General features: G+C 55.1%; 12 protein-coding genes across 12 annotated transcripts; 7 read left to right on the top strand and 5 right to left on the bottom strand.

Moving 5' to 3' along the window:
• The first annotated feature begins 169 nt into the window (after window positions 1-169).
• Window positions 170-2,052, top strand: F5Z01DRAFT_444406 (uncharacterized protein). The gene is made up of 8 exons (XM_046259799.1): window positions 170-318; window positions 370-465; window positions 684-715; window positions 772-809; window positions 862-913; window positions 961-1,027; window positions 1,077-1,224; window positions 1,276-2,052. Exons 1-8 carry the CDS (start codon window positions 271-273, stop codon window positions 1,746-1,748), a joined length of 954 nt encoding a protein of 317 aa, XP_046120915.1. The 5' UTR covers window positions 170-270; the 3' UTR covers window positions 1,749-2,052.
• On the top strand, window positions 2,053-3,624 carry F5Z01DRAFT_444407 (6-phosphogluconate dehydrogenase). Its single transcript, XM_046259800.1, has 2 exons — window positions 2,053-2,480; window positions 2,558-3,624. The coding sequence occupies exons 1-2, from the start codon at window positions 2,356-2,358 to the stop codon at window positions 3,429-3,431; spliced, it is 999 nt and encodes a 332-aa protein (XP_046120914.1). The 5' UTR covers window positions 2,053-2,355; the 3' UTR covers window positions 3,432-3,624.
• On the bottom strand, window positions 3,431-5,306 carry F5Z01DRAFT_647274 (uncharacterized protein). Its single transcript, XM_046262976.1, has 3 exons — window positions 4,911-5,306; window positions 3,975-4,860; window positions 3,431-3,928 (listed from the first exon to the last, which is right to left on the bottom strand). The coding sequence occupies exons 1-3, from the start codon at window positions 5,073-5,075 to the stop codon at window positions 3,504-3,506; spliced, it is 1,476 nt and encodes a 491-aa protein (XP_046120913.1). The 5' UTR covers window positions 5,076-5,306; the 3' UTR covers window positions 3,431-3,503.
• Window positions 5,307-5,484: 178 nt separating this feature from the next.
• On the top strand, window positions 5,485-9,346 carry F5Z01DRAFT_647273 (tRNA synthetases class I-domain-containing protein). Its single transcript, XM_046262975.1, has 5 exons — window positions 5,485-5,730; window positions 5,787-5,939; window positions 5,992-7,641; window positions 7,693-8,718; window positions 8,778-9,346. Exons 1-5 carry the CDS (start codon window positions 5,700-5,702, stop codon window positions 9,182-9,184), a joined length of 3,267 nt encoding a protein of 1,088 aa, XP_046120912.1. The 5' UTR covers window positions 5,485-5,699; the 3' UTR covers window positions 9,185-9,346.
• On the bottom strand, window positions 9,347-11,629 carry F5Z01DRAFT_647267 (P-loop containing nucleoside triphosphate hydrolase protein). Its single transcript, XM_046262974.1, has one exon. The coding sequence runs from the start codon at window positions 11,536-11,538 to the stop codon at window positions 9,361-9,363; it is 2,178 nt and encodes a 725-aa protein (XP_046120911.1). The 5' UTR covers window positions 11,539-11,629; the 3' UTR covers window positions 9,347-9,360.
• Window positions 11,630-11,720: 91 nt separating this feature from the next.
• On the top strand, window positions 11,721-12,560 carry F5Z01DRAFT_443673 (uncharacterized protein). Its single transcript, XM_046259796.1, has 3 exons — window positions 11,721-12,222; window positions 12,278-12,338; window positions 12,396-12,560. Exons 1-3 carry the CDS (start codon window positions 11,831-11,833, stop codon window positions 12,429-12,431), a joined length of 489 nt encoding a protein of 162 aa, XP_046120910.1. The 5' UTR covers window positions 11,721-11,830; the 3' UTR covers window positions 12,432-12,560.
• Window positions 12,536-13,453, top strand: F5Z01DRAFT_443900 (uncharacterized protein). The gene has a single exon (XM_046259798.1). The coding sequence runs from the start codon at window positions 12,690-12,692 to the stop codon at window positions 13,212-13,214; it is 525 nt and encodes a 174-aa protein (XP_046120909.1). The 5' UTR covers window positions 12,536-12,689; the 3' UTR covers window positions 13,215-13,453.
• A 103-nt stretch (window positions 13,454-13,556) lies between these two features.
• F5Z01DRAFT_617521 (TH14-3-3 protein) lies at window positions 13,557-14,526 on the bottom strand (the record flags this gene model as incomplete). Its single annotated transcript, XM_046260979.1, has 4 exons — window positions 13,557-13,682; window positions 13,736-14,048; window positions 14,099-14,405; window positions 14,466-14,526. The coding sequence occupies 4 exons, from the start codon at window positions 14,524-14,526 to the stop codon at window positions 13,557-13,559; spliced, it is 807 nt and encodes a 268-aa protein (XP_046120908.1).
• Window positions 14,527-16,212: 1,686 nt separating this feature from the next.
• F5Z01DRAFT_647259 (mitochondrial ATPase inhibitor, IATP-domain-containing protein) lies at window positions 16,213-16,892 on the top strand. The gene is made up of 3 exons (XM_046262973.1): window positions 16,213-16,434; window positions 16,490-16,621; window positions 16,673-16,892. Exons 1-3 carry the CDS (start codon window positions 16,310-16,312, stop codon window positions 16,710-16,712), a joined length of 297 nt encoding a protein of 98 aa, XP_046120907.1. The 5' UTR covers window positions 16,213-16,309; the 3' UTR covers window positions 16,713-16,892.
• F5Z01DRAFT_647257 (Nsp1-like C-terminal region-domain-containing protein) lies at window positions 16,893-19,534 on the bottom strand. The gene is made up of 2 exons (XM_046262972.1): window positions 17,238-19,534; window positions 16,893-17,185 (listed from the first exon to the last, which is right to left on the bottom strand). The coding sequence occupies exons 1-2, from the start codon at window positions 19,152-19,154 to the stop codon at window positions 16,997-16,999; spliced, it is 2,106 nt and encodes a 701-aa protein (XP_046120906.1). The 5' UTR covers window positions 19,155-19,534; the 3' UTR covers window positions 16,893-16,996.
• Window positions 19,533-21,526, top strand: F5Z01DRAFT_647254 (uncharacterized protein). Its single transcript, XM_046262971.1, has 4 exons — window positions 19,533-19,957; window positions 20,009-20,392; window positions 20,460-20,728; window positions 20,780-21,526. The coding sequence occupies exons 1-4, from the start codon at window positions 19,885-19,887 to the stop codon at window positions 21,467-21,469; spliced, it is 1,416 nt and encodes a 471-aa protein (XP_046120905.1). The 5' UTR covers window positions 19,533-19,884; the 3' UTR covers window positions 21,470-21,526.
• Window positions 21,527-23,643, bottom strand: F5Z01DRAFT_647249 (P-loop containing nucleoside triphosphate hydrolase protein). The gene is made up of 3 exons (XM_046262970.1): window positions 23,056-23,643; window positions 22,019-23,005; window positions 21,527-21,954 (listed from the first exon to the last, which is right to left on the bottom strand). Exons 1-3 carry the CDS (start codon window positions 23,625-23,627, stop codon window positions 21,927-21,929), a joined length of 1,587 nt encoding a protein of 528 aa, XP_046120904.1. The 5' UTR covers window positions 23,628-23,643; the 3' UTR covers window positions 21,527-21,926.
• Between the last annotated feature and the right edge of the window lie 1,277 nt (window positions 23,644-24,920).

Below are 24,920 nucleotides of genomic sequence, written 5' to 3'. Positions count from 1 at the left end.
CATCAGCCACAATGCGCTAATGTGGCGTCGCGCGACGCTTCGCAGAATCCAGTCCCAGTTCCTCTGACAGCATCATCCTTTCCTAGACCACCGAGCTTTGCAAACTTGAGCCGCGAGACTTCAGAGGTCGATTGTCAATTCGCGGAAGCTTGATCTCCTTCACTGCCTCAATTGCGCCTTCTCGAGCCAGTTCGAAGGTCACGACGTTGCCAAGCCCGTTGACTCGCTCGCGCTGCACCAGCCTCGTGTTCTCTCTCTCCTCCGTTCACCATGACCGACAAGATGGATCGTGGTCTTGACGAGATCATTGCAGAGACTGTGAGTCCCTTTCACTGAGATGCTAGCATCAGCTTGGTTAACACGACGCAGCGGCCCTCTGGCCCTCGCAACCGTCGAGGCCGTGGCGGAGGCGGCCCTGGACCTCGCCGCGACCGAGCCGAAGGACCTCGTGATGGTATCAGAAAGGTAAATGATGCCCCGAAAGAGCACAGACAAGCTCATTACCTCACACAATTCGCGTGGCTAACCGTTCGCTAGGTTCATCCGCCCCTCCCTCCAAACTGTCTTGCGACGCTTGTCACCGAGAAACGACTGCAACCTATGCGTCAAATGCTTCCGAACCGGACATAGCAAGGCTTGACATGTGCGACAAACGTTGCTGACTCGGCTCCCTCCTCCTTTAGTCCTACCGAGACGAACCTCGCAACATTGACAGGTATGGAGAATCCCTACCGTCGGCATCGCGGACGGTATGGCTAACGAGAACAATAGCGAATGGGTGCACGACCGCTACGATGACAACAACAATTGTAACATGACCACGGCTATCAATCCCTCTGATGGCGCGCTTACATTTCGCAGACAGTCGCCGCGGCCCAACGACGCGCCGTGCGCGCGACCCATCCCCAGAAGCGTACGTCCACCCTGTCGCTTGACGAACAGCCACTGACGGCACAGCAGGGAGGGTAGGGGAGCCAAGATTCGCGTTGACAACATTCACTACGACCTGACCGAAGAAGACCTGAACGTTTGTCTCACCTCGACCTCGACATGGCGCTTGGCTAATTGTTGTGCAGGAGCTCTTCCAGAGGATCGGACCGGTGACGAGGCTCCAGCTCCGTTATGACCGCGCTGGACGCTCAGAAGGAACGGCTTACGTGACATATGAGCTCAAAGAGGATGCTTCGGAAGCGGTGAAGCAATTCGATGGGGCCAATGCCAACGGTAACCACGTTCCCATCCCAAGCCATAGAAGGAGCTAAACAATTTGTACAGGTCAACCCATCCGATTAACCATGCTCGGTGGACGGGGCGATCGCTCGCGCAACCCATTCGACTCGGCAGTCATGCCTGGACGACCTTTGTCGGAGCGGGTCTCCGCCCCAGGTCGTGCTCGCTCCCACTCACCATCGGGTCGATATTCTCAAGAGGACGCGGCCCGCAAGGGTATCGATAGATATATCCCCGGTGGTCGGTCAAGGACGCCACCTCCTGCACGACGCCGCGGCGCTGCTAACACCGGACGCCGTCCTGGTGCTCGCCGGGAGCGTGGACCGCAAGACGATACCCGTGGTGCCCGTAGCGCGCCCCGCGGCAAGAGGACCCAGGAGGAGCTCGATGCCGACATGGCCGACTACTTTGGTGGTGGAGAGCCTGCGCCCGAAGCCAACGGGAACACGGCTGAAGCACCAGCTGCTGCGCCAGCCCCGGCCGCGGCCGCGACCGACGACATTGACATGATTGAGTAGACTGGGGGGATTTTGAAAGAGGTTCGTACACCTTGGTGGAAATGTACTATCACAATCGAGGATTCGACTACGTCTTGTTGAAGTCAAGAGTTTATAGGAATGGACTTGGCCGAAGGCTGAGCACCCTTTGGACTCGTGTATCACGAAAAAGGGGGCACGGAACCTGCAAAGGACCAGCTAGGAATCATTGCTCGAATACAATACTGGCGTGTCGGCGTTACCAAATCTTGAGAGACATGTTGCTACTCTATTTGTTCGCCTTCTTTGTCGCTGATGCTCGACATCGAGCCAAGCGTCGTCCTTGCTCATTCTATTGTGTTCGTGTTTGCTATCTCGTTAACTGGCGAAGTACTAGCAGTGTCAGGCCTATATTTGATCACAATCGTAACCTAGTTCCACTTGTTCTCATTACTATTCTCTTAGTTGGACATGAATTGGTCGAATAGTAGGCTGACACTAACACAGTCGAGGAGATACTGACTTATGTACCACCTCTAACGTTGGGCCTAGTCAAGACCTCCGCACCTCCAACATCACCGAGCTTCATCTTCACCAACGCACACCCACTGCAGACTCTCGTTCTTTGCGTACCTGTACATTCTGCAACATGGCAAGTCAGAGCGAGAAGGTACCCAAAGTGGGCATATTGTCGCTGGGTTCTATGGGTGCGGGATTAGCCCGCCTTCTCATCGCGCATGGTTTCCCCGTTGCGACAAACGTCCAAGGCAGAAGGTGAGCTTTGCTGTGCCTGGTATGCCTCTTTCGATCTTCATCTTCCAAGCTGACCTTGGAATCTTCGCTTGAACTAGCCAGGACACAATAGAACGGGCACGCGATACCGGAGCTGAGATACTGGCTTCTGACATCGAGCTGGTGGAGCAATGCCAGGTCATCTTGTCTGTGTTGCCTCCCAAGGACGCCGAGGCCACAGCGCAACGAGTGATCGATGCTCTGTCCGGGACCAAGCCAAAGGAGGACATCTACTACATTGACCTCAACGCCATCTCGCCTGCCTCGACCAAGGCCTTGGCGAACCTGTTCGAAAAGGCAAGGACACCTATCAAGTTCATCGACGGATGCATTCTCGGTGGCCCGCCTCAACAGAAGTCTTCCGGTAAAGAGGCCCTGCTAGTTTCCAAAACACAGAATGACGATTCGGACTGGATCGTACCCAGGATGCCCATCTCTGGCCCTCATTCGCTCGCCAGCGTTCCGTCCGGCGAACGTCTGGCTTCGCTGCTGAACTTCCGATCTATATCACCCGAGATTGGTGCTGCCTCTGGACTGAAGATGTGCTTCGCCTCCATGGCCAAGGGGTACACTGCCCTTGTCACCCAGTCCTTCACGACCGCGCATAGCCTCGGGGTTGCGGAGGCGCTGCGCGAGGAGATGCAGGAGCTGATGCCGACGCAGCTGACCGCGCTCGAAAAGTCCGTTTCAGACATGGTGCCCAAGGCCTATAGATGGGTGAGGGAGATGGAGGAGATTGCAGCGACGATGAGTGACGCGGGTGGCTGGAGCAGGGAGATGTTTGAGGGCGCGGCGGGCATCTTTCGAGAAGTAGCGGCGAACGAGGTCCTCAAGCATGAGAAGACGGAAAAGAGAAGCAGAGGCCAGACTGTAGATGATGTTGCTGCCCTGATGTCGGAGGGGCTGGCGAAGAAGAGGAAGAAGATGGAATAGACCTTGTACATATTACATTGATACATAGATATATACACACACATTGATGTGTGGCGCCTTTACATGGCATCTTCAAGAGCTGTCTTGAGCTCCATAGGGCAGATTGAGCAGGGAACCAGGCATGTTGACCTTGAAAGGTTGGCCTTTGGGATCTGCGACAAAGAACCCTTGTTCTGACGATACGCCGAATACACCTTGGGTTATCTGAATCTCGGACCCATTGTCATCCCTCAGTTCAGGCGGCGGCAAATCATCGACAACACCAAACGTAAAGGCGTGAGATAGGTCGGCGCCGACGGCAACGGCAGGATCTGAATATGAGCCCGCGTCGGGCATGAAGAACTGAACCTCAGCTCCCACTGGCGCAAAGCTACTGGTCCCATCGTCAGAGCCAAATAGATTGGCGAATTGCTCCTCTTCCGTAGGCGGCAGCGGTGAGGTATCCGGGTCGAGAGATAGGAGGCCTGCCTTGTCGCCCCAACCACCACCTCCGCTCACTGGCCTGATTAGCATGTGCTGCGGCATGTGACCGATGTGACTTACATAATTTGAATAGACGGCCGCCATTCTGAAGGCCTTGTTGGATGGTTTCAAGCCGCACGGGCTTTTTGGTGCCGGCATCCACAGTCCTCGAATCGACGGTCCATGGGTGCTCCCCAACTCCCCCGCGAGAGGCAGGACTGACCATCGCCCATATGCCGGGGAATCCACCATCGCTCCGGCTATTGCGGGCGTCGATATGATCTTGGGAACTGTTGATGGCCTTTTCAAGTTCCGTCGACGCCGGAACAGACTTGCCGTTCACTTCCACGCGACGCAAAATATTGCCAAAGCTCTCGGCAATCTTCCTCGGGGGTGTGACGGCTTGGAGAGGCAAGCGTAAGTGCCGATCATCCTCCGTAGCAAGCTCCGTCCTGGGTAGTAGTACATCCCTGCTGAGAACGCTTCTGCGCTCAATGAGCTTCGGTCCATCTGAGCCAAGCTGGTATCGCAGTGCGACCAAAGTCGATGAAAGCCCATTGCGGAACGTGGTGCGAGCCAGAGGCATGGTGACTGCCGAAACACCCTCCAAATGGAAGCCAATTGAGCCCATATCATGCTTGTTGTCCGGTGTCCGGGCTCCTGATGATTCCCACAGCTGTGGGCAGCAGCTGTTCAAGGAGCCTCGCATGAGAGCGACACCCTCACAGTCTCGGCGGGTATGTGGCGCGCATGCCACCGCGTCAACTATACCAAACAGCAAATTAAACTGATCGACTTTGTCTGTGCTTGGGGCGAGGTTCTGCGCCAAGGCCTTGCAGATGTCATCATCCGCAGCGAACTTGGTGAAGCCGGGAGTTGCCAGAACGAGGGCGGCGTCATGACCGCTATGACTCGAGGTCTGGCTTTTGAGTAGAGTGAGCAGATCCCCGATGGCTGATGCATCGACCTAGCGCCAGTTAGTCACGCTGGCCTTGATATCCTGGGAGGCAGTCTTGCTTGAGAAGAGGCAGGAAAGTTAGCAACGGCCAGCGCCGGGGCCGGAGCATTGCTCAATCTTGACGAGGAAAACCGCCTGCTGTGTACCGTCTCACGAGGTGTGCGGCGTATGACGCATCGCCGAGTAAGCGACAACCATGGCAGTGCTCTTTTTGTCGCAGACATCCTGCAGCTCAAGGCATAAGGTGAGATGTGAGAAGGAGTCAACAAGCAGCATGGATTTTGGGCAGTCACGCTGATGACAGCGCCGGTGCTACAGGCGGAAAGAAGAGTCGTCACCAAGGTAATCACAGCTCTGCAGCCCTCGTTTATAAGACCTTGTCGCTGGAAGCGCTGGAGTTGGATATTCAAAACTGCGTTATTGAATTGCTGATCATTAATTAATTGATTACCCGTACTTGTAGATTCTTGATCGAGTCGCGAATGTGGCTGCAGCTTCCCCAGATCGAGCTGCGCCACACTTGCACCTGAGGTAGGGTCAGGCTCAGGCACCTCAAGTACTCTGCGCCACAATTGGACCCCTCATTGCGAGGGTGACTAGATGCAGTGCCGATTTTATCCCACCTTCACTCGTGACTCAAAGTTTCAATTGTTATGACTCTGTAGACACAGCGTTCTGATCACAACGCTTGTCTGTTCTGTTCCATCAGTTGGCGTAGGAAGTATAAAGAGGCCCTCTCCAGCGGGCTTCACGTCAAACTTCCCACCACGACGTTCAGACTCGCCGTCAGAGCACTTCGAGTGCGATCTGTTTCCCCACGACGACCGTTGAGTACAACAGCCGCCGCCATGGCTACCAACAGTGGGCGAACCAATCCTAGTAAGCTGACGACTCGTCTCCTCGAGAGTCCGCGGCCTTTTCTAATCAGTCTCCAGTTGCCGCCTCCGATAGTCCAGCGCAAGGGGGAGGTCACCCGCCTACAGTTTCGGCCGATGCGAAAAGTGAAATTGCGAGCACGACCCAGCAGGGTGTCCATGCCTCTGGTGCCGATACGAGCGGTGCTCCCAAGGTGAAGTCGGAGAAAGAGCGTGTGTGAACCCATCCATGTCTGAAATCCTCATACTCACAGTGACGGTGCAGTCGAGAAGGAGCGCAAAAAGGCAGAAAAGGCCGCCAAACTCGAGGCCAAGAAAGCGAAACAAGCTGCCGAGGCTGCTTCGAAACCCGCCAAGGAGAAGAAGGTCAAGGAGAAGAAGCCCGAGGAGGTCCTGCCCGATTACGTCGAAGAAACACCAGCCGGCGAGAAGAAGCGCATCCGATCGTTCGACGACCCCCATTTCAAGGCCTACAACCCAATTGCCGTCGAATCTGCCTGGTACAGCTGGTGGGAGAAGGAAGGTCTGTTCAAGCCTCGCTTCAAGGAGGACGGCTCTGTCAGGGATGAAGGCAAATTCGTCATTGTCCACCCTCCCCCCAATGTCACGGGAGCGCTTCACATGGGTCACGCTCTAGGAGACTCCCTTCAGGATGTCTTGATCAGGTGGAATCGCATGCAGGGCAAGACCACACTCTGGCTCCCTGGTTGCGACCATGCTGGTATTTCTACACAGAGCGTCGTAGAGAACATGCTGTGGAGGCGCCAACAGAAGACTAGGCACGATCTTGGGCGAGAAAAGTTCATTGAGACTGTCTGGGAGTGGAAGGGCGAATACCACAAGCGGATCAACCAGGCTCTGTCCAGCATGGGTGGCTCTTTTGACTGGAGCAGGGAGGCATTCACAATGGATGAGGGCTTGACTGCTGCTGTCACGGAGACATTTGTCAAGCTTCACGAAGAGGGTACCATTTACAGGGCCAACCGACTTGTCAACTGGTGCACGAAGCTTAACACCGCCTTGTCCAACCTGGAGGTCCAGAACAAGGAGCTCACTGGTCGCACCCTCCTGGACGTCCCCGGCTACGACAAGAAGGTCGAATTCGGCGTCATTGTTCATTTCAAGTACCCAATCGAGGGCTCCGAAGAGACCATCGAGGTTGCGACGACCCGTATCGAGACCATGCTGGGTGACAGTGGTATCGCTGTCAACCCCAAGGACGAGCGGTACAAGCACCTGGTTGGTAAGACTGCCATCCACCCCTTCATCGAGGGCCGCAAGCTTCCCATCGTTGCGGACGACTACGTCGACGTCGAGTTCGGTACCGGTGCTGTGAAGCTGACACCCGCCCACGATCCCAATGATTTCACCCTCGGTCAGCGCCACAACCTCGAGTTCATCAACATCCTCACTGATGATGGCTTGATGAACGAGAATGCTGGTTCGTACAAGGGCATGAAGCGCTTCGATGTCCGTTACGCTATCCAGGACGACTTGAAGGCCAAGGGCCTGTTCGTTGACAAGAAGGACAATGCGATGAAGGTGCCTCAGTGTGAGAAGTCCAAGGACATCATTGAGCCGATCATGAAGCCCCAATGGTGGGTCAAGATGAAGGATCTAGCTGAGCCTGCCTTGAAGGCTGTCAGGGACGGCGAGATCAAGATTCGGCCGGACACAGCTGAGCGTAGCTACTTCCGCTGGCTCGAGGATATCAACGATTGGTGCATCAGCCGGCAACTTTGGTGGGGTCATCGATGCCCTGTTTACTTCGCGAGAATCGAGGGTGAAACGAACGACAGCACAGATGCCAGCCGGTGGTTCTCTGGTCGCACACGAGAGGAGGCGGAGGCGAAGGCCCAGAAGGCTTTGCCAGGCAAGACCTTCACCCTGGAGCAGGACGAGGATGTTCTTGACAGTAAGAGAATAGTCAACTTATCTGGAAGCGCAGTGTACTGACAACTCACAGCTTGGTTCTCATCGGGCTTGTGGCCTTTCAGCACCCTTGGCTGGCCAAAGAACACTAATGATCTCGACAAGCTGTACCCTACCTCCGTACTGGAGACGGGATGGGACATTCTGTTCTTCTGGATTGCTAGGATGATCATGCTTGGTCTCAAAATGACTGGCAAGGTTCCTTTCACCGAGGTCTACTGCCACAGTCTTGTGCGCGACTCAGAGGGCCGCAAGATGAGCAAGAGTCTGGGCAATGTCGTTGATCCTCTTGATGTCATTTCCGGCATCGAGCTTGACAAGCTGCACGAGAAGCTCTCTCAAGGCAACCTCCCGGCCAACGAGGTCGCCAAGGCCACCAAGTACCAGAAGACAGCTTTCCCTGACGGCATCCCCCAGTGCGGTGCCGATGCCCTGCGCTTCACCATGGTCAATGCAACAACTGGCGGTGGTGACATCAACCTGGACGTTAAGATCATCCACGGTTACCGCAAGTTCTGTAACAAAATCTTCCAAGCTACCAAGTATGTTCTCGGCAGCCTGCCAGAGGATTTCAGGCCTGCTGCGAAGGGTAATGTCCCTGGAAAGACCCTCGCTGAGCGATGGATTCTTCACAAGATGACCACAGCCGCCAAAGAGATCAACCAGGCTCTGGCCGACCGCGAGTTCTCGAAATCTACCATTATTGTGTACCGCTACTGGTACAACGAACTGTGCGACGTGTACATTGAGAACTCAAAGGCCATCATCCGTGATGGTACGGAGGAAGAGCGCCAGTCAGCGCTGCAGACTTTGTACACCACACTGGAGGCTGCTTTGACCATGATTCACCCCTTCATGCCTTACCTCACCGAGGAAATGTGGCAGCGCATGCCGCGCAGGCCCAATGACGATACCACGTCGATCATGATCGCGAAATACCCCACGTACGATGCTGCACTCGACGACCCTCAGGCAGAGACTGCCTACGAAGTCGTATTGGAGTGCGCCAAGGGTGGTCGTTCCCTGATGTCCGAGTATGCCCTGAAGGACAATGCTCAGCGTAAGTCTACTGCAGTTTCGCAGTATCCTCATGTTGCCAAACTAACGTTCTTTCTCTAGTCGCCGTGCAAGCATACAATGACGAGACCTTGAAGACTGCGAATGATCAGATTACCTCTATCAAGACCCTCATCGGCAAGGGTGTTTCTGACATCAAGATCGTTGGACCCAACGAAGCTCGCCCCACTGGAAGCGTTGCCTACCCAGTGGGCATGAACGCCACCGTCTTCTTGCACGTCAGTGGGCGTGTCGACTTTGACGCCGAGATCGCCAAGGCTCAGAAGAAGCTTGACAAGGCAAAGTCAAACATTGCTAGGCAGGAGAAGACCCTAAACGAGGCTTCCTACAAGGAGAAGTCATCGGCTCAAACACAGGAGCTCGATCAGTCGAGGTTGGCGGAATCCAAGCAGGAGGCCAAGAGCTACGAGGAGACGATTAAGCAATTCGAGCAGCTCAAGCTCGAGTAAAGGAGTTCTTTGTACTTTGATGAAGACATGGCTTTGTACGGATGTAGCTAGACACACATGTGGCGGATAAAAATTGCGTAGAGTCAGATTTGCAGAGATTGCCAGACAACACATTGCTCGCCGAGTTGTCCTTTGGGACTTTCACGCTGACATTATTAAATTAACTACGTCTTTGCTCATCGTCCACCAAACTTTGGTCCTGACTCCTCCTTCTTTGCGCCGCCTCCGCCGCCACGCGTGGGCTTTGATTGCGCAGCCTCGTGCCTCCTGAGCTCTTCCGGAACCTTGGAGATGGAGCTCTTGCTCAACATCTGCTTCAGGTCATACAAGACCTCGGTATCTTCGCTGCCCAGGAACGTGATCGCCACACCACTCTTGCCTGCACGACCCGTACGACCGATACGATGCGTATAGCTCTCGATACTGTGGGCCATGTTGAAGTTCATGACCAGGGACACGTCCGGAACATCGATACCACGCCCAGCAAGATCCGTTGCCACGAGGACTTGCGTCTGTCCGGCACGGACAGAGTTGAGAGCGGCTTCACGCTGCTCCTGTGTCTTGGAACCGTGCAGGGTGACGGCCGACCATCCCATGCGTTGGATGTCCCGGGCCACAGCATCGCAGTTTCGCTTGATGTTGACGAAGACAATAATGGGTGGGCCAAACTCGTTGGACGCAAGGATCTCCTGCATACGCTTCTTGCGGCGGTCTTCGCCAGGCACAAACTCGACGCGCTGCTCGACAGTGTCGACGGCCTCGCCTGCGTTTCCGATGGTAACAGTGGCTGGCCGGCGTAGATACTTGCGTGCAATCTTCTCCACGGTCGGCGGCATGGTTGCAGTGTACATCATTGTCTGTCGGTAACGGATCCCCCCGAGGTACCGTTGCATGGCTCTCGAGTCCTCTGCTTCGTCCGTGTCCGGTTTCTCGTTGGTCACGGGCAGGGCGTCGAGGATCTTGTTCAGCGACTCCTCGAAGCCAAGATCAATCATGCGGTCGGCTTCATCCATGATCAGGTAGCAGCACTGGCCAAGCACCAGAAGCCGACGCTCGATGCAGTCAACAAGACGACCTGGCGTGGCCACAATGATCTCTGCTCCGTTGCGAAGGGCGAATGACTGCTCCTCCAGAGAGTGACCACCGACAATGCTGACGACTCGAAAACCAAGGGGCGAGGCAAACTTGCGAGCCTCTGTCTCGATCTGCTGAGCCAGTTCTCGAGTCGGCGCCATGATCAGCGCGTACGGTCCCTCGTTCTTGTTGTATTCGTCCAGAGGCGGCAAGTCGGAAATGTAGACGAGCAACGGCAACAGGAAGGCTGCTGTTTTACCTGAACCGGTAACGGCCACGCCGATGAGATCTCGTGCCTGAAGGGCGATGGGTATGGCCGCTCGTTGAATAGCGGACGGCTCCTTGTAGCCGACCTGATCCACAATCTCGAGCAGACGCGGTGGTAGGCCTGATTCCTTCCAGCTTCGCATGGGATTCGGGATGAGACCGCCCTTTGTAGCGATGCCGTAGTCCTCCTTGAAAATACGCCAGTCTCGTTCGCGCATGTCCGATAGGTCCTTCTCTGACCAGTGTCGTCCCAAGCCCGTCTTGTCTGCGCGCTGCTGCGCTCGCTCTCGTGCCCGGTAGAAGTCCTCCATGATCCCTATGGCACGCTCTTTTCCATGCTCGACATCCCGTTGCTCAATCATCTTGGCCCTCTTCTTGGCTCTTTCTTCTGCTTCCCTGTCGAACTCGCCGCCTATGCCTGCCAGTGTCGAGCCTCTGTTGGCTGTCTGCGCCGCATACAGGGGGTCCGTGTCGCGGCTCGTGTCTTCGTCTAGGTTCCACTCGAAATTGAACTTCTTGTCCATGGTGCGCATACGCTTCTTCTTGGCTGAGAAGGTGGATTCTTTATTGACATCTGGCCCGAGGTATCGTGCCATGACCTGCTGTCGCTCGACGTCTTCTTGTGATCGCTTGTCGCCGGCGTTCTTCTCGTCCTTCTTCGCAGATCTTCGATCATCTGGTCGACCACCATCCCGTCCACCTCGCCCAGCTCTCCCGCCGGGACCACGGCCGCCGCCTCGCTCGTCATGATAGGACCTGGGCCCGGTGGGAACACCGTTGGCTACGCCATTAGGCGTCGTTGCGTCGCCGTTGGTGGCGGCTGCCCATTTCCTCTCGTCCTCTGTCCGTCTCTTCGCTTCCTCTTCGGCTTTCCTCTTCTTCTCGTCTGCCTCTTGCTTCAACTTCTCGGCAGCAAGCTTCTCACGTTGAGCTTTGGGTATGAATTTGGGCTTTGCAGCCGCTGCGTCCGCTGCCTTCTTTTTACGCAAGATTTCGTCAATGTCGAGCGGCATGTCGAACGTATTAGATATATCTCGCCACAGAGTCGAGACATGCGACTTCTATAGTGATAATGGTGGCAAGATCGAATGTGGGAGCCGACGTTGAGAAATAGATAGAGGCAGCAAGGCTGAGTCGAGCAAGCGAGGCGCGTGTATTTGCGCCAATCAGTATTCTGGTTGCTTGTGTGGGTCCTCTCCAAACCAGGGTCAGAAATCTTGACGTGCAGCCTTGGGTAGACGTTCTCTACGTACCAACATTGAATCGTCACTCGACACAGACAGGCTCCGAGCCCACATCTACGCGATGGCTGCTCCAGCTCAGAATTTCATCCAGCTCGCGAAAGCGCTGCCCGAGCCCCTGCAGCGCTTCTTCGCACGCTGGCCACCGGCCGCCATCCTGCCTACAGGCAACACAGCGCCTACGCCTACGCGATACCAAGAAGAGCGACCGAACCCATTTCAACGATATAAGAACCCCGAAACCGGTGCATGGCAGGACCCTGTGTACTCCAGTCGACGGCAAGCGGAGTTGCACAAGATGGCCAGGGAGCATGGCGTTGAGCACCTCCTCCCAGAGTCAAACAAGGCGGCCGAGACCAGGTTGGCGCATCGCGTCGTGCACGGTCTTAGGGTCAAGGGTACTGGTGTCGGACAGAAGGTCAAGGGTCATATCCACGAGAGGCACATGATCTCAAAGTATGCTTGGCCAAAGAACTATCGGCATTGGGAATCATTACTGACAATCTGCCAGGATGGAGAAGAAAAGAACAGCAATGCTGGAGATGCCACAGCTCATCAAATCTTTCAAGAAGGTACTGTACATGTGTCCCCGAGTGTTAAGTGTCAAGAGTGCTAACTGACTTGTTTAGACATCAAAGTACAAGTGGACGAAGTGGCCGAAATAAGCGATCTACGCAGGGTCTGCGCGTGTATATACAACTCTGTACCTCTATGTACCATCATAGTTCTTCGATATCCTTGGAAGCACATCTGTTGTGCCTGGTTTTCACGGGCTGCAGGTGTTATACAAAAAACGTATCATGTCACGTGACGCAAATTCTCAACATCTTCCCTCATCCGCTGGCAACACTCAAACTTGAGGGACCAAGAACACTCTACGTCCGAGAAGAGGCTGGTCCTCATTCGATGCTCAAGATATTCCAATGGCTTCTGCGCAGTCTGTCACTCACTACCAAATACTGAAGCTTGACCCGCTGTTGATCGACGACCAACAAGATCCAACGGCACTCATCAAGAAAGCTTACCACCGCGCCCTCCTCCAGAATCACCCGGACAAAGCCGCGGCTTCCCAGGAAGCAATCTTCAGCGTTGATCAGATTACACAAGCGTATAATGTAGTATCATCGCCAGCGCAACGCGCTTCGTACGATGCTTCGCTACGCCTTGAGCCCCAGGCGAACAGCGGCTTCGCAACAAAATTTCAGACTGGTGTGGAGAACGTCGACCTTGACGACTTGGCCTTTGATGAGGCAGAGGATTGCTGGTATAGATCATGTCGTTGTGGCAATGATAGGGGCTATCGATTCCGGGAGGACGACCTCATGGAAGCTGAGGAAGAGGGAGAACTCATGGTGGGATGCCTGGATTGTAGTTTGTGGCTGAGAGTCCATTATGCGGTCCTAGAAACAGACGACTGTGAATCACCCACCAATCAAAAACAGAATTGACGCACAGAGGCAGCATCATTGTGGTGCTCTCAACTGATAGTGCTTTACAATCGCCTGAGCCCGTATGTTCAGTGTATTGAAAGCAATTTTAGTTATTTTGAATTGTCCAGACGGTTGCGTAGTCGAGTCTAAAAAGCAGAGCCTAGGCTTTGCTCCTTTTCAGCCTTCCGTGCCGAAACCATTGGCAAAGCCAAACCCTCTTGTGTGTTATGGTTTACCAAAAAAAAACATGCCGAAGCTCTTGATACGAACCGAAGTCTCCGTCCACTCCAAAGACACCGATCCGCCCCGACTCCAACGCGGACCGAAGCCCAAAAACACTCGCTGTTCAGAGCATTAAGTTTACTCGGCAGCCTTGGGCTCCTCCGCAGCCGGTGCCTCAGCGGCGGCAGCGGGAGCCTCATCCTTAGAGGCGGCGCCCTCAGCCGGAGCGTTGGCATTGTCAGCCTCCGAAGAAGTCCAGAGGGTCTACATGTTCGTTAGTAAGATGCTCCACATGACAAGTGTTGGCAGGTACGCACCAGGTTATCGCGCAGCAACTGCATGATAAGGGTCGAGTCCTTGTAGCTCTCTTCGCTCAAAGTGTCAAGCTCGGCAATGGCGTCATCGAAAGCTTGCTTGGCGAGATGGCAGGCCTGGTCAGGAGCGTTGAGAATCTCGTAGTAGAAGACTGAGAAGTTCAGGGCCAGACCCAGACGGATAGGGTGGGTGGGAGGCAGCTCGGTCTGCGCGACCTCAGTAGCAGCCTTGTACGCCTCGAGGGACTTGTCGGCAGAGCCCTTGCGAATGTCGCCAGTGGCGAACTCGGCGAGGTAACGGTGGTAGTCACCCTTCCTGGAGAAGCATTAGTGATCCGTTCGAGTGTGACAGGCGAGGTCGGTTACATCTTGTGGTAGAAGACCTTGGACTCGCCGGATGTCGCAGAGGGGATCAGGTGCTTGTCGAGAACATCGAGGATATCCTCGCAGATACCAGCAAGCTCGTTCTCGATCTTCTGACGGTACTCCTTGATGAGGGTGACCTGGGAAGAGTTGCCCTTGGTCTCCTCCTTCTGCTCAATCGAGGTGACTATTCTCCAAGAGGCACGGCGAGCGCCGATGACGTTCTTGTAGGCAACAGAGAGAAGGTTGCGCTCTTCGACACTAAGGTCGCGGTCCTCGGAAGCGACAATCTTCATGTTCTCGACCATCTCTGAAGCGGATTAGCCTTGGATGCACGATTACGCTGCAGGCGTGTCGAATATGTACGTACCCTCGTAGCGCTCAGCCTGCTCAGCGAGCTTAGCGAGATAGACAGCATCTTCTTGGCCCATTTTGACGGTTTTGGAGGTTGTAATAACTAAAGCTAAGTGTTAGCAGATTTGACGTGCTAGGCAGAAACAGCTCGCGAAGGATCGCAGGGTAACGGCAGGTGTGGTGACGATATTGGTTTGCCAATTGCGCAATTGCTAGGCGCCAGGGATAGCAGGTTGGTCAATGAGAGCCTCGATCGAAGTTCGTCGTCGGCTTCTGGAAGGAGTGATTGCGCGCGCGCGTGGTACGACGAAGGGGCGGTAATCGTTGGTGACGATATTCCCCGCTCTCCCTGAATCCATGGTGGGGTTGAACCGACAGCATTTAGGGGTCATCGTCGGTTGCGTGGCCATGCTCCCTTCCGATGGCGTCGCCGGGAGAGGTCTGATTCATACTCGACCATGGGAGGTATTTTGCGAGACCTCGCTCATCCGAAGGTTGCAGCCGCGGCCAGGGAGTCGTCTGGGTGGCAGAGGGACAATGACGACAGGGCGAAGACGATAGATGGGAGGCAGGCAGAGCGGTATTGGGCTGCGCAATGGACGAGGGCATACGTACCGGTTTGGTGGTTTGATGAAAGAGAGAAAATCCCTGGACGAAGAGACGATAGAGATTCCGGCGGGTGAAAGTCGGCGGTTGTGTTGATTTAGTGGTGGTCTTGGAGAATGGAAGTGCGAGGTGGGTTCGAGGTGCAGAATAATAATAAGAGCTCAGGCAGGTAGACAGGCAGGCCCGACTGGGGGTGGGCGAGGAGAATGGCAGGCAAAGCAGGAGACGGGTCGGATTGGACAGACGCGTCGCAAAGTGGAAATTCAAGCAATTGGTTGCCTTCCGGGGGCTTCAGTGCACGGGACCACCTGATGCTGCACTAAGGACTGCTAACGCCCTCAACCAGTCATTCTCAGCCACGACGCCATTCGTCACTCTTCTTCACAACACCAGCTTACGCCCAATCATCAAGCTGCATGCGCTCTACGCGGTGACTACGAGCACAGTCCTGCGTGGAAAGAGACAATAAAATTCATTCTTGCCTTGCGGACTCTTCGTGGTGGATAAAACCTCACTTGTCTCGATCACGTTCCAGATGGTGGCGGTGGATTAATGCGCTATTGGTAATGTCAGAGCCTAAAAGTATGCTTTCCCTGGGGAGTTCAATAAACCACACTTGCCTGGTCATGACCTATTACTACTGTAGGTACGCACGTACGTACATTCGTCGACAACATATAGCTATATTATATACAAAGCCATCAGTCGATGAATGAGCCATGCAAAGGAGGCGAACAAGCTTCGGTACGCCGTGCACAGGGTAGCCACGAGAACACGCGGCCATGTGGACTAGTCGAGACTACGCTGATATCCAGACATGCGCCACATTCGTACGGTATTCGGAACATCTTTGCTATGAGTACGCATTGGCTTTACACATGTGTACTGCCTTCAAGTCATCCCGGAGCAATGCCTTCGCAAGGAGCACCGTGCACGCTCAACTACGAAAATCTGCTTTTGAGTCGGAAGTTGGAAGATGGAAAATCAGATCATGCTCCCTCCACAAGCCGGCCAGTCCCGTTTCGGGTTTCCCGGTACCTTGTGAGCCCCCAATAACTGGCGGGTTGCTCAGGTAGTGGTACCTCACGCGTATGACGTACGAGCTTGATCGCAGCTCCACTTACCTGCCGCCGCACGCAGCAGTCAGCAGCCAGCCAACCTCGAAGCTCCCAGAGCTGCCGCCCATTTCCTCCCATCCCTCTTCTTCAACGTCACGTCAACAAGCCAATACCGCTAGCTGACACGATCTTCATCATGCTTCGCACGACTGTCACCAAGGCGGCCGCCTTCCGTCCCCTTCGCACCGCCACATTCACCACGACCGCACGCACCATGGGCGAAGGCGACACTGGTGCCCCCCCAAAGATGGGCGGCCAAGGGTAAGAGAGGACATGGCCCTGGCACACGCAGACGCGCGCTGACAATTGCACGCAGCGATGCCTTCCAGCGCCGCGAGAAGGCCAACGAGGACTACACCATCCGCCAGCGCGAGAAGGAGAAGCTGTTGAGCCTCAAGAAGAAGCTCGCTGAGCAGCAGCAGCATCTTGATCGTCTCTCGGCACACATGTATGTCCAAATGAAACTGACCGGTTAGATGTGAAGCTGACTCTTCGCCAGCGACGAGATCACCAAGGACCAGGGCGGTGAGAAGAACTAAGTGGTATCGACCGGATTCGGCTTCGGTAGGAGATCTATAACCGGCCACCCGTCAAACATGTAGTAACCATGTCACTTGTCGACGTCCGTATTGTGGCTCGGAGCCTACGATCATTAGGTCTAGGCTGTTGTACATTTACATAGGGCTTGCCTTAATCGAGTGTATTACCAACACAACAGCCCCCAACGTTTGTGCCATTGCCCAAGTAGCTCCCTTGCACAATAATTTGCAATCCATAAACTCCATAATGTCTACTATGCCCTGTCCGGAGCGGGAAAACCTTCCTACCTTCGACCCATGTATGACCGATAGAAGCTCTCGGCGGCATCACTGTCCCCGACGCCGTAGTGGCTTCCCATGTTGCTTGTCGATTTCTGGGCAGAAGCAACCTTGGACTGCAGAGAGGAGGCATTCTCGTCGATCCATTGCAATTGGGTCAAGTGTCCATTGAGGACACGCACGATTTGGCTCAACTAGATAAAGTGTCAGTTCAATGATACGCTCTAGAATAACTGCTACACATACCGGATCCTCGGGTTTGGAGCTCTTGTTGAGCGTTCCAGAGATGTCATTGATCTCCGTGACCATCTTGGTCAGATCTCGTGATTTTTCATCCAATTGCTGGGTGAGTTTCTCCGCCAACTTGTAGGTGCGCTCACGCTCCTGATCGGGTCCACCGAGCTGCTCACCGGGACCGACCTGCTTTGAGAACATGTCTTGGACTTCATTTTCGTAATGGTCCAGCCACTTTTCGAGCTCGTCCTGCTGGCCCTCAACGGCAGCTAGTTGCCGTTCGATCTCGTGGCTTGCGCGCTCCGCCTCATATGTGTCGAGATAGAGTTTTTGAATCTTCTCGCCATTGTCAACCAGTTGTCGGTCCCACGAGGATACCGTGGTCGCCTGCTCCTTGAATTCCTTCTTGTACTTGTTCAAATCATTGGCCCATCGCGTCACAATATCCTCCATAGTCTTGTTCTTCAAGGTCGCAATCTGGGGCGGAGGTCCAGCAGTTGATGCCCCAAGTGCATTGGTTGTGGGCTTGGAAGCGTCAGCACCTGCAGCATCTTTGCTCTTGTCACCAGCAGGCTCCGCAGGCTTGGCACCGCCGAACAAGTTCGAGGCCGGGGCCTTGCCCGCCTCAGTGCCTGTGCTGGTCTCAGCCGGTTTGGCAGCCCCGAAGAGACTAGGGGTGCCAGAGGTTGCAGGCGCGGCAGTGCTAGTCGTAGCAGGCTGGCTTGTTGCGCTGGTCGAGGCAGCGATTGCCGATGTGCCCGCCGCAGGTTTCGCACCAAACAAGCTGGGGCCTGTGGTTCCGGCGGTAGCTGTCGTCGTTGACGAAGCAGACGTGGTGGCCGCAGGTTTCGCTCCGAAGAGGCTTGGAGTTCCGGCTGACGATGTCGCCGGCGTCGCCGCTGCCGGCTTCGCACCGAAGAGAATCGGAGCAGAGCTGGTCGCAGGCGCAGCCGCAGCGGATGGGGTCGAAGCTCCTCCAGCAGGTTTTGATGCTGCCGCGCCTCCGAACAGCGAGGGCGACCCGGAAGTCGCAGCTGGTGCTGCAGCAGTTGTTGAAGAGCTTGCGGGAGTAGAACCTGAGCCACCGCCGAACAATTGTCCAGATGAAGGTTTCGCGCCGAACAGAGATGGACCCGTAGTAGCAGCAGCCGCAGGCTGAGAGGCGCCGGAGGTTGATGTGGTTTCAGACTTGTTGTTTGCTCCGAAAAGATTAGAAGACGAGGGTTGGCCTCCAGCTGGTTTGTTGCTACCGAAGAGACTGGGTGTAGGGGCAGCGCCAGAGTCCTTGCTCTGACCCATGGGAGGAAGCCCTGCAGGTGTTGTCGAGCCCCCTAAAGAAAACAGAGGCTTTGCAGGAGTGGTTGCGGCATCACCCGTTTGGTTCTCATTGGACGTCTTGCTTCCTCCAAAGAGGTTTCCACTGCTTCCTGAAGTGGCGTTCCCAAAGCCGCCAAAACTGGGCGCAGTTGTAGCGGGCGTTGAGCTCGCGGGCGCGTTTGCGCCAGTGCTGCTCTGGGCATTACCAAACAGGCCTCCAGAACTAGGCGTCGAGGAAGAGCCGCCGCCGCCGAAGAGGTTCGAGTTCGCCGGTTTGTTGCCTGTACTGGAAGCGTTTCCAAAGAGCCCGCCGCTCGCCGGTGCCGTGCTGCCAGTGTTGCCAGTGCTACCACCGCCACCGAAAAGCCCACCACTTGGAGCAGAGGTTGTAGCGGTTGTGTTGTTGCCAAAAAGCCCTCCCCCGGAACCCGTAGTCGTGCTGCCCACACCACCGAAGAGACCACCGCTGCTGGGAGCACTCGTACCCGGCGCCGAAGCAGGTTTCCCGAAGCTGAATGATGGCGTGCCACTTGTTGCTCCAAAGGGACTCGCCGCTGGGGCAGTGGAAGTGGTGTTGTTCGAGGAGGCCCCCGAAGTCGGTTGTCCGAACATCTTCGCTGTTATCCTGTCGAAGTTGGGCGCGAAGGTGTCAATGTGATTGTGCGCGACGCAGGGAGCTTGAAGTCGTGAGCGAAGGCAAGGTCGTGCTTAGGCGCAAGGCCGAAGCAATGGTTGGACGAGATACGGTTTCAATAGCCAGAAAAATCAGAATACAATGCCAACTGATTGATTGTCAAAGGTCTCTGCGGATGAGGTGAGCTTGTCAAACAATCTCCTTGGGACGGCTTGAATGTTTGTGATGATGGTTGGGTCTTTGTTGAACGAGACCTCCACGCGCTCCCAAGAATTTGCGGTTACGGCGCGCCGCAAACTGGAGGTTGGAGCGTGCTTTGCAGCGCAGATGTTAAGCCACAAACGCTGCGCTTGTTACGCCACACCTGCCTGGTCACCTACCGGGCTGGTATCGCCTTCCCGACAACGGGCCTGGGGCGCGAGCTTCGAGGCCCACTGACCCCACGTGATGATGGACGGCATCAGGCAGGCGATCGCATGTTCTCGACCTAGATCAACCTTACGGACCTGCACTACCCTTGTATGACACTGCATTTTTCCATCAAGTATCAAACCTGTGTACAAGAGCAACGGGAAGCGTGCCGAGCGATATGCCGTTCACCTGAGCCCTGGTGAACTCGGCTTCAAAACCCCTTTTCGAACCGACCGATCTCGTTGAGCGCCCATCCACTACCTGTCTCGCGAGGGCAAAGTATCTCCAACAAGCAGCATGGCGAGTCCAGGAGAACTCGATCCACCAGTGGATATTCGGAAGCAAGAAGATACTGGAGCCCATCAGCTAGGTAGGCCTAACCTATCCCAAGTGAAGACCTACCCGGCTTATACCACTGTAGCAGATCATTCCGACTCCGAGGACCACTTCACAGACGCCCAGTCAGCCGCCAGCGCGCACGGAAGCTCGCCCGTACCCACTACGAGAGTCGAGAGAGTCGATGACGAGCCTGCACATGGCGAGGTGCCGGGTACCGAAGCCAGCAAGATGAGGGAGGGCGATGCCCAGCCTGATGAGATTGCGGTGATACCCGAGGATGACACCGAATCACAAAGCACTGGGCACAGTGAGAAAGTACCGGCGACAGTTGTCGAGGAGGCGCCTGGATCGATGGGCCCTCGATCGCAGGAGTTCGTGGATAAGAGACGAGCGGACGCTCCTCCTGACGTCGTGGTGAGCCCGAGTGCCGAGGAGAAGGGCGAGGTCGACGGGGAAAGCAATCATGGTATGGGTAAATGATGATCTCATGAGTAACGCAAGATCATGTATTGACGATTCTTCCATAATTATAGACGAACTTAATTCACCATCGTTACGGGCACCTGACTCTGAATCCGCGCCCGCGGGCCGGCCGAGGAGAAAATCTTCAAGATCGATCAGGCCAACACTCGACGAAGCCAGTGATTTTGGCGACGATGCAGAAGATGCGTTTGGCGACGATTTCGATGACTTCGAGGAGGGCGCTGGGGACGATGACTTTGACGACTTCGACGACGATTTCCAACAACCAGAGGCCCAGGCACACCCAGTACCCGCGGCGCCTCAAAACTCGCTGCCATTTGTACGCGCCCACACTGCGAGGGGACTTTGATTATTTGCTGACCTGGAGCAGGCGATACCGGATTTCGAGGGCCTCAACGCCGATGATATAATGAGCTCTACCGAGTCGTATCTGGCGTATCTCTTCCCCCCCGAGGAACTCGATGTACCGGAATTCCCTCCCTTGCCCAAGGAGTCAACGTCATTCACCACACCCCGATCCGCCTCATTATGGTCACAGCTCATTGCGCCGCCACCACTTGCACCACCTGATTGGATACGTTCCCGTACGCGTCGATTGTTCCTGGTCTCACTCGGTGTCCCGGTCGATCTCGACGAGATCCTCCCTGCCTCGAAGCAGAAGAAGCTTGTCTTGCCGTCATTGAGTGTGCCCTCAGGGGCCTCACCGCGCACGTCCAGTGACTCCCGGTCTGTATCACGCTTACGGCAGGGCGAAGGTAATGCCTCATCCACGTCTGTAGATACACAAGGGAAACCAAAGAGGCGGAAAGGGCCACCTCCACCGCCTGATTTTGACATGGTGTCCGCACGGCATGCCTGTAAGACTACTGATGAGGCCTTGGACGGAATGACGAACCAAGAACTCCAATCTCACGTCACAAAGCTGCAATCGCTTGAAGCCACTGCAAAAGAAGTGTTGGAGTACTGGACCAAGAGGACAGATGAGAGGATCGCTGAAAGAGAGACGTTTGAAGGCGTCATTGAAAACTTGGTGAAGCATGCAAGAAAGGTTCGCAAATAATTGCTAGTACTTAAGACTCGGGTACACCCTTGTAGGAATTCAAATGGGACTTCACATTGGTCATATCAACAACACTGAACATTCTAGCCGCTAGCCTGTGCCTTCTACCCAGAACTCCAGTCCGTGGAAAGAAAGAACCCGACCCTCCGCTCTATGTTAACAGAGGGCCCTGCCTAGGCGTCGCCAGGCGCTTGGATGCAGAGACCCAACACAGGTGACATACCGTTGTCTCAACCTCACTACGTAGAGCCAACAGCTGTCTGCGGCCGGTGTTTTGGTACGTACGCACTCATCATCGTAATCGTGATATCCTCGTGTGGAAAGGAAATTCCGCTTCTGCGCCACGGGAAGCAAACCCCAACGCCAACCACATCTAGGGACACGCCTAATCTTCAACAGGCCTGGTTCTATGTGCCACATCTCGACCTTTTTCTTCCGTGCAAAGACCATATCTTTCTTAGTTGCTGGGCTCTACGGTAACACCGCTACAAGGAAATTCAAGTCAGCACAGACCAAACACTGAATAAGGGTTCCAATGATTTGACTTACGCTCGGATGAAGGCCCATCCAATGAGACGCCAATGCTTGTCGATACGGCGAGACAGCGAGATCTTCTCACCAATGCTTGTGCAGGCAGGGGTGGTCAGAACCAGCTTGGCGGCATCGTGCTTGATGGCAGAGACCTTGGCACCAGTTGACGAAGAACCAATGTTGACCATGATGACTTCGTTCTTGACCAGCTTGGACACCTTGGCACCCTTGCCATCGGCAGTGCGCACACCCAGCAGACGACGCAGCAGGTTGAACTCAATCTCAAGCTCGCTGTAAATCTCGGGCAGAGTGCCCTTGAGGCCGAGAACGAAACCAACCAAACGATCGGCACGGCACAGAGTAGGGTCAATACGTGTACCCACACCAATCAAGCCACCGGGCACGGCGTACTTGAGGTCGTTTGTTTCGGAGTTGAGCGAGATGACGCGGCTGAAGATGGGTGTGCACTTGAGCGCACCGCTGTCGTCGCGGGACACGATACCGGGACGAATCTCGACCTCGTCGCCGAGCTTGAGGACACCGTGCAGAATGCAGCCACCAGCGACACCACCCTTGAGCTCGTCGATAGACACACCGGGCTTGTTGACGTCGAAGGAACGGATAATCATCATGCGGGGGTCCATGGAGAAGTCGCGAGGAGGTACCTCGATGGTGTTGACAATGGTGTCAAGGACGGCATCGACGTTGAACTTGAGCTGCGCAGAGATGGGGATAACGGGTGCGTTGGCTGCGACGGTACCACGGATGAATTTGCGGATCGACTCGTAGTGCTGCTTGGCGTCCTCTTCCCGCACCAAGTCGACCTTGTTCTGTAGAATGATGATCTTGTCGAGCTTCATGATTTCGATGGCGGCCAAATGCTCAGCGGTCTGGGGCTGAGGGCAGGGCTCATTGGCTGCGATGAGGAGGAAGGCGGCGTCCATGACGGCGGCACCTGACAACATAGTGCTCATCAGAATATCGTGACCGGGGCAGTCGACGAAACTGAACTTGTTAGACGTCACGTCCTGTGCTATTTCCATGTTCTGACTTACGAGACATGTCGCACCAAGCGGTATTTGCCCTCACATCCGGGGCGCTCGCAAGGGGGGTCGACCTCCTTGTCACTGCCAAAGCTCCTGTAGCAGCCTGGTCGGGGGCACGCCGAGTTGTCGCATTTGTAGATTTTGGCGTTGGCATATCCCAGCTTGATTGTGATGTTGCGCACCAGCTCGTTCTTGAAACGGACGGTCTGCACACCGGAGACGGCCTTGACGACCGTGGACTTTCCGTGAGCGACATGGCCGATGGTACCGATGTTGATGGTGGCTTGGCGCGCAATGATTTCGGGCGTGAGAGGCGAGAGCGTCTTGACGTCGAGGTCCTTGGGCTCTGTCTGGGGGGGCAGGTAAGGCTTCTCGTAGGCGGGGCCAGGAGCGAACGTCGACTTCTTGAGGGCCGACTTCAAGGGCTTCTCCTCGGTGAGGCCCGCATCGTCTTGGCCATCGAAAGACTCGCCAGACTCGGACTCTGACATGGGGTCGTCGTACTTGTTATCTTCGGCAGACATCTTGGCGGCTGTTGTTGTTTGCGTGAGTGATGTACCTGGTGATGGCCTGTCGTACATCGTGTGAGCAAAAATTAGTGGTGGGGGTTATGACTCTTTGGAGGCCCCATATTAACTAGAAAAATGGAGGATTTTGATTGGCTCAGAAATCTCCCAAGGTCACTTCTCGTCGACTACGTACTACGTAACTTAGTACGAGCAGCAGCGGTGGTCAGGCCAGTATTCGTCAAATGTGTAAATCAGTACTATGGAATAACTTGAGGTTCAGCTGCTATGGGCGCAGCCATGCTGGAACAGCCGAACAGCCTTGATCATGTATCGAGGGTAACCTCTGCTGCTCTACTACAGTAACATCCTTCGGAACCTACAATGCCCTTGTCAGACACAAGAACATAGTGCTTTTCCAGGACCGTGTAACTCCAAGCTTCAAATCGAGGGACAGGTGAACAGAATAAGCGACTGAATATTGATTACTTGTACTTTAAATAAGGCACATCGCCTTACCTTTCACATGGGCTGCATGGTAGAGGTGTGTCCTGTGAAACAAAGCGCGGGGTAATCCTTATCGGCTTATCGGCATGGCAAGCTCACGCTGAGTCTCGGTGTGCACTGTGCAGGCAAAGTTGTTGGAAACGACGCCTCGAGGTCCTATCTAGATCCTGAAAATTGGTACTCTTCAATGCCGGTTTCCAAAGCTGGTGCGATCTGTCGAGTCTTATAGAACCTTTCTTGCCCCTCGCATGCTGAGCGTTGACTAAGTAGTATAATCGACGCCAAGTACGTACATCGCTGAGGCGGTTGGCTCCGGTATTGCAACCCTAGCTCAAGCCCGTGTTGCCAATCAATACAACTCCTGCCGAGAGGCTTACTACTGTACGGATTCTGCGTAGGCGATTAGGCTGAGAGGTTGATGCAACGACGGGTAAACCTTGGCTATGTACGGATAGACGTGCGCTAAATTCAGCTCGCAGGTTAGGTAATTAATAACCTTGCAGCCCAGCTTCCGGAGACATTCGACGGCAACGTAATCGGGTCGATATTGCGCTGACTGCGATCTCCATGTCGGCAGCTACGGATCAAATAGTACTTAGTAGAGAGAAGGGAATGAGCGTACCGCATGAAACATTTCGATAGCAAAGAGAGCGACGACGAATCCCGACATGTCGTTTACCGCCCAGATCTGCATGTGGCTGGAGCTCTGGGTGCTCATCACGGCTGTGGCGCGTCTCATTGGCTGCCGGCAGGTGCAGACGTCGGCGGTTGTGCAGACTGTCCGCCAATAAGGAGGCATTGCCAGCCTCCAGGCTAACCCCAGCGGCAGGCGGTTAATCGCCCGCCCTGGCCCGCTCCAGG

The sequence above is a fragment of the Emericellopsis atlantica genome (genome assembly GCF_019669845.1).
Source record: "Emericellopsis atlantica unplaced genomic scaffold F5Z01scaffold_5, whole genome shotgun sequence".
NCBI classification, from domain to species: domain Eukaryota; kingdom Fungi; phylum Ascomycota; class Sordariomycetes; order Hypocreales; family Bionectriaceae; genus Emericellopsis; species Emericellopsis atlantica.
This window is presented reverse-complemented; position numbering and strand designations above follow the sequence as displayed.

What these genes read in the sequence shown, in the direction of transcription:
- F5Z01DRAFT_444406 (XM_046259799.1), top strand. Translation starts at nt 271, where the DNA reads ATGACCGACAAGATGGATCGTGGTCTTGACGAGATCATTGCAGAGACT. An exon ending in CTCGTGATGGTATCAGAAAG is followed by an intron (nt 466 to 683) that starts GTAAATGATGCC and finishes CTCCTCCTTTAG; the next exon opens with TCCTACCGAGACGAACCTCG. An exon ending in TGACCGAAGAAGACCTGAAC is followed by an intron (nt 1,028 to 1,076) that starts GTTTGTCTCACC and finishes ATTGTTGTGCAG; the next exon opens with GAGCTCTTCCAGAGGATCGG.
- F5Z01DRAFT_444407 (XM_046259800.1), top strand. Translation starts at nt 2,356, where the DNA reads ATGGCAAGTCAGAGCGAGAAGGTACCCAAAGTGGGCATATTGTCGCTG. An exon ending in ACAAACGTCCAAGGCAGAAG is followed by an intron (nt 2,481 to 2,557) that starts GTGAGCTTTGCT and finishes CGCTTGAACTAG; the next exon opens with CCAGGACACAATAGAACGGG.
- F5Z01DRAFT_647274 (XM_046262976.1), bottom strand. Translation starts at nt 5,075, where the DNA reads ATGTCTGCGACAAAAAGAGCACTGCCATGGTTGTCGCTTACTCGGCGA. An exon ending in ACTTTCCTGCCTCTTCTCAA is followed by an intron (nt 4,861 to 4,910) that starts GCAAGACTGCCT and finishes AACTGGCGCTAG; the next exon opens with GTCGATGCATCAGCCATCGG. An exon ending in CGGCCGTCTATTCAAATTAT is followed by an intron (nt 3,929 to 3,974) that starts GTAAGTCACATC and finishes TAATCAGGCCAG; the next exon opens with TGAGCGGAGGTGGTGGTTGG.
- F5Z01DRAFT_647273 (XM_046262975.1), top strand. Translation starts at nt 5,700, where the DNA reads ATGGCTACCAACAGTGGGCGAACCAATCCTA. An exon ending in GGACGAGGATGTTCTTGACA is followed by an intron (nt 7,642 to 7,692) that starts GTAAGAGAATAG and finishes GACAACTCACAG; the next exon opens with CTTGGTTCTCATCGGGCTTG. An exon ending in CCTGAAGGACAATGCTCAGC is followed by an intron (nt 8,719 to 8,777) that starts GTAAGTCTACTG and finishes TTCTTTCTCTAG; the next exon opens with TCGCCGTGCAAGCATACAAT.
- F5Z01DRAFT_647267 (XM_046262974.1), bottom strand. Translation starts at nt 11,538, where the DNA reads ATGCCGCTCGACATTGACGAAATCTTGCGTAAAAAGAAGGCAGCGGAC.
- F5Z01DRAFT_443673 (XM_046259796.1), top strand. Translation starts at nt 11,831, where the DNA reads ATGGCTGCTCCAGCTCAGAATTTCATCCAGCTCGCGAAAGCGCTGCCC. An exon ending in GAGAGGCACATGATCTCAAA is followed by an intron (nt 12,223 to 12,277) that starts GTATGCTTGGCC and finishes ACAATCTGCCAG; the next exon opens with GATGGAGAAGAAAAGAACAG. An exon ending in TCATCAAATCTTTCAAGAAG is followed by an intron (nt 12,339 to 12,395) that starts GTACTGTACATG and finishes TGACTTGTTTAG; the next exon opens with ACATCAAAGTACAAGTGGAC.
- F5Z01DRAFT_443900 (XM_046259798.1), top strand. Translation starts at nt 12,690, where the DNA reads ATGGCTTCTGCGCAGTCTGTCACTCACTACCAAATACTGAAGCTTGAC.
- F5Z01DRAFT_647259 (XM_046262973.1), top strand. Translation starts at nt 16,310, where the DNA reads ATGCTTCGCACGACTGTCACCAAGGCGGCCGCCTTCCGTCCCCTTCGC. An exon ending in CCAAAGATGGGCGGCCAAGG is followed by an intron (nt 16,435 to 16,489) that starts GTAAGAGAGGAC and finishes AATTGCACGCAG; the next exon opens with CGATGCCTTCCAGCGCCGCG. An exon ending in GATCGTCTCTCGGCACACAT is followed by an intron (nt 16,622 to 16,672) that starts GTATGTCCAAAT and finishes ACTCTTCGCCAG; the next exon opens with CGACGAGATCACCAAGGACC.
- F5Z01DRAFT_647257 (XM_046262972.1), bottom strand. Translation starts at nt 19,154, where the DNA reads ATGTTCGGACAACCGACTTCGGGGGCCTCCTCGAACAACACCACTTCC. An exon ending in GCTCCAAACCCGAGGATCCG is followed by an intron (nt 17,186 to 17,237) that starts GTATGTGTAGCA and finishes CACTTTATCTAG; the next exon opens with TTGAGCCAAATCGTGCGTGT.
- F5Z01DRAFT_647254 (XM_046262971.1), top strand. Translation starts at nt 19,885, where the DNA reads ATGGCGAGTCCAGGAGAACTCGATCCACCAGTGGATATTCGGAAGCAA. An exon ending in CGACGGGGAAAGCAATCATG is followed by an intron (nt 20,393 to 20,459) that starts GTATGGGTAAAT and finishes CCATAATTATAG; the next exon opens with ACGAACTTAATTCACCATCG. An exon ending in CTCAAAACTCGCTGCCATTT is followed by an intron (nt 20,729 to 20,779) that starts GTACGCGCCCAC and finishes GACCTGGAGCAG; the next exon opens with GCGATACCGGATTTCGAGGG.
- F5Z01DRAFT_647249 (XM_046262970.1), bottom strand. Translation starts at nt 23,627, where the DNA reads ATGTACGACAGGCCATCACCAGGTACATCACTCACGCAAACAACAACA. An exon ending in CGCTTGGTGCGACATGTCTC is followed by an intron (nt 23,006 to 23,055) that starts GTAAGTCAGAAC and finishes TAACAAGTTCAG; the next exon opens with TTTCGTCGACTGCCCCGGTC. An exon ending in GGATGGGCCTTCATCCGAGC is followed by an intron (nt 21,955 to 22,018) that starts GTAAGTCAAATC and finishes ATTTCCTTGTAG; the next exon opens with CGGTGTTACCGTAGAGCCCA.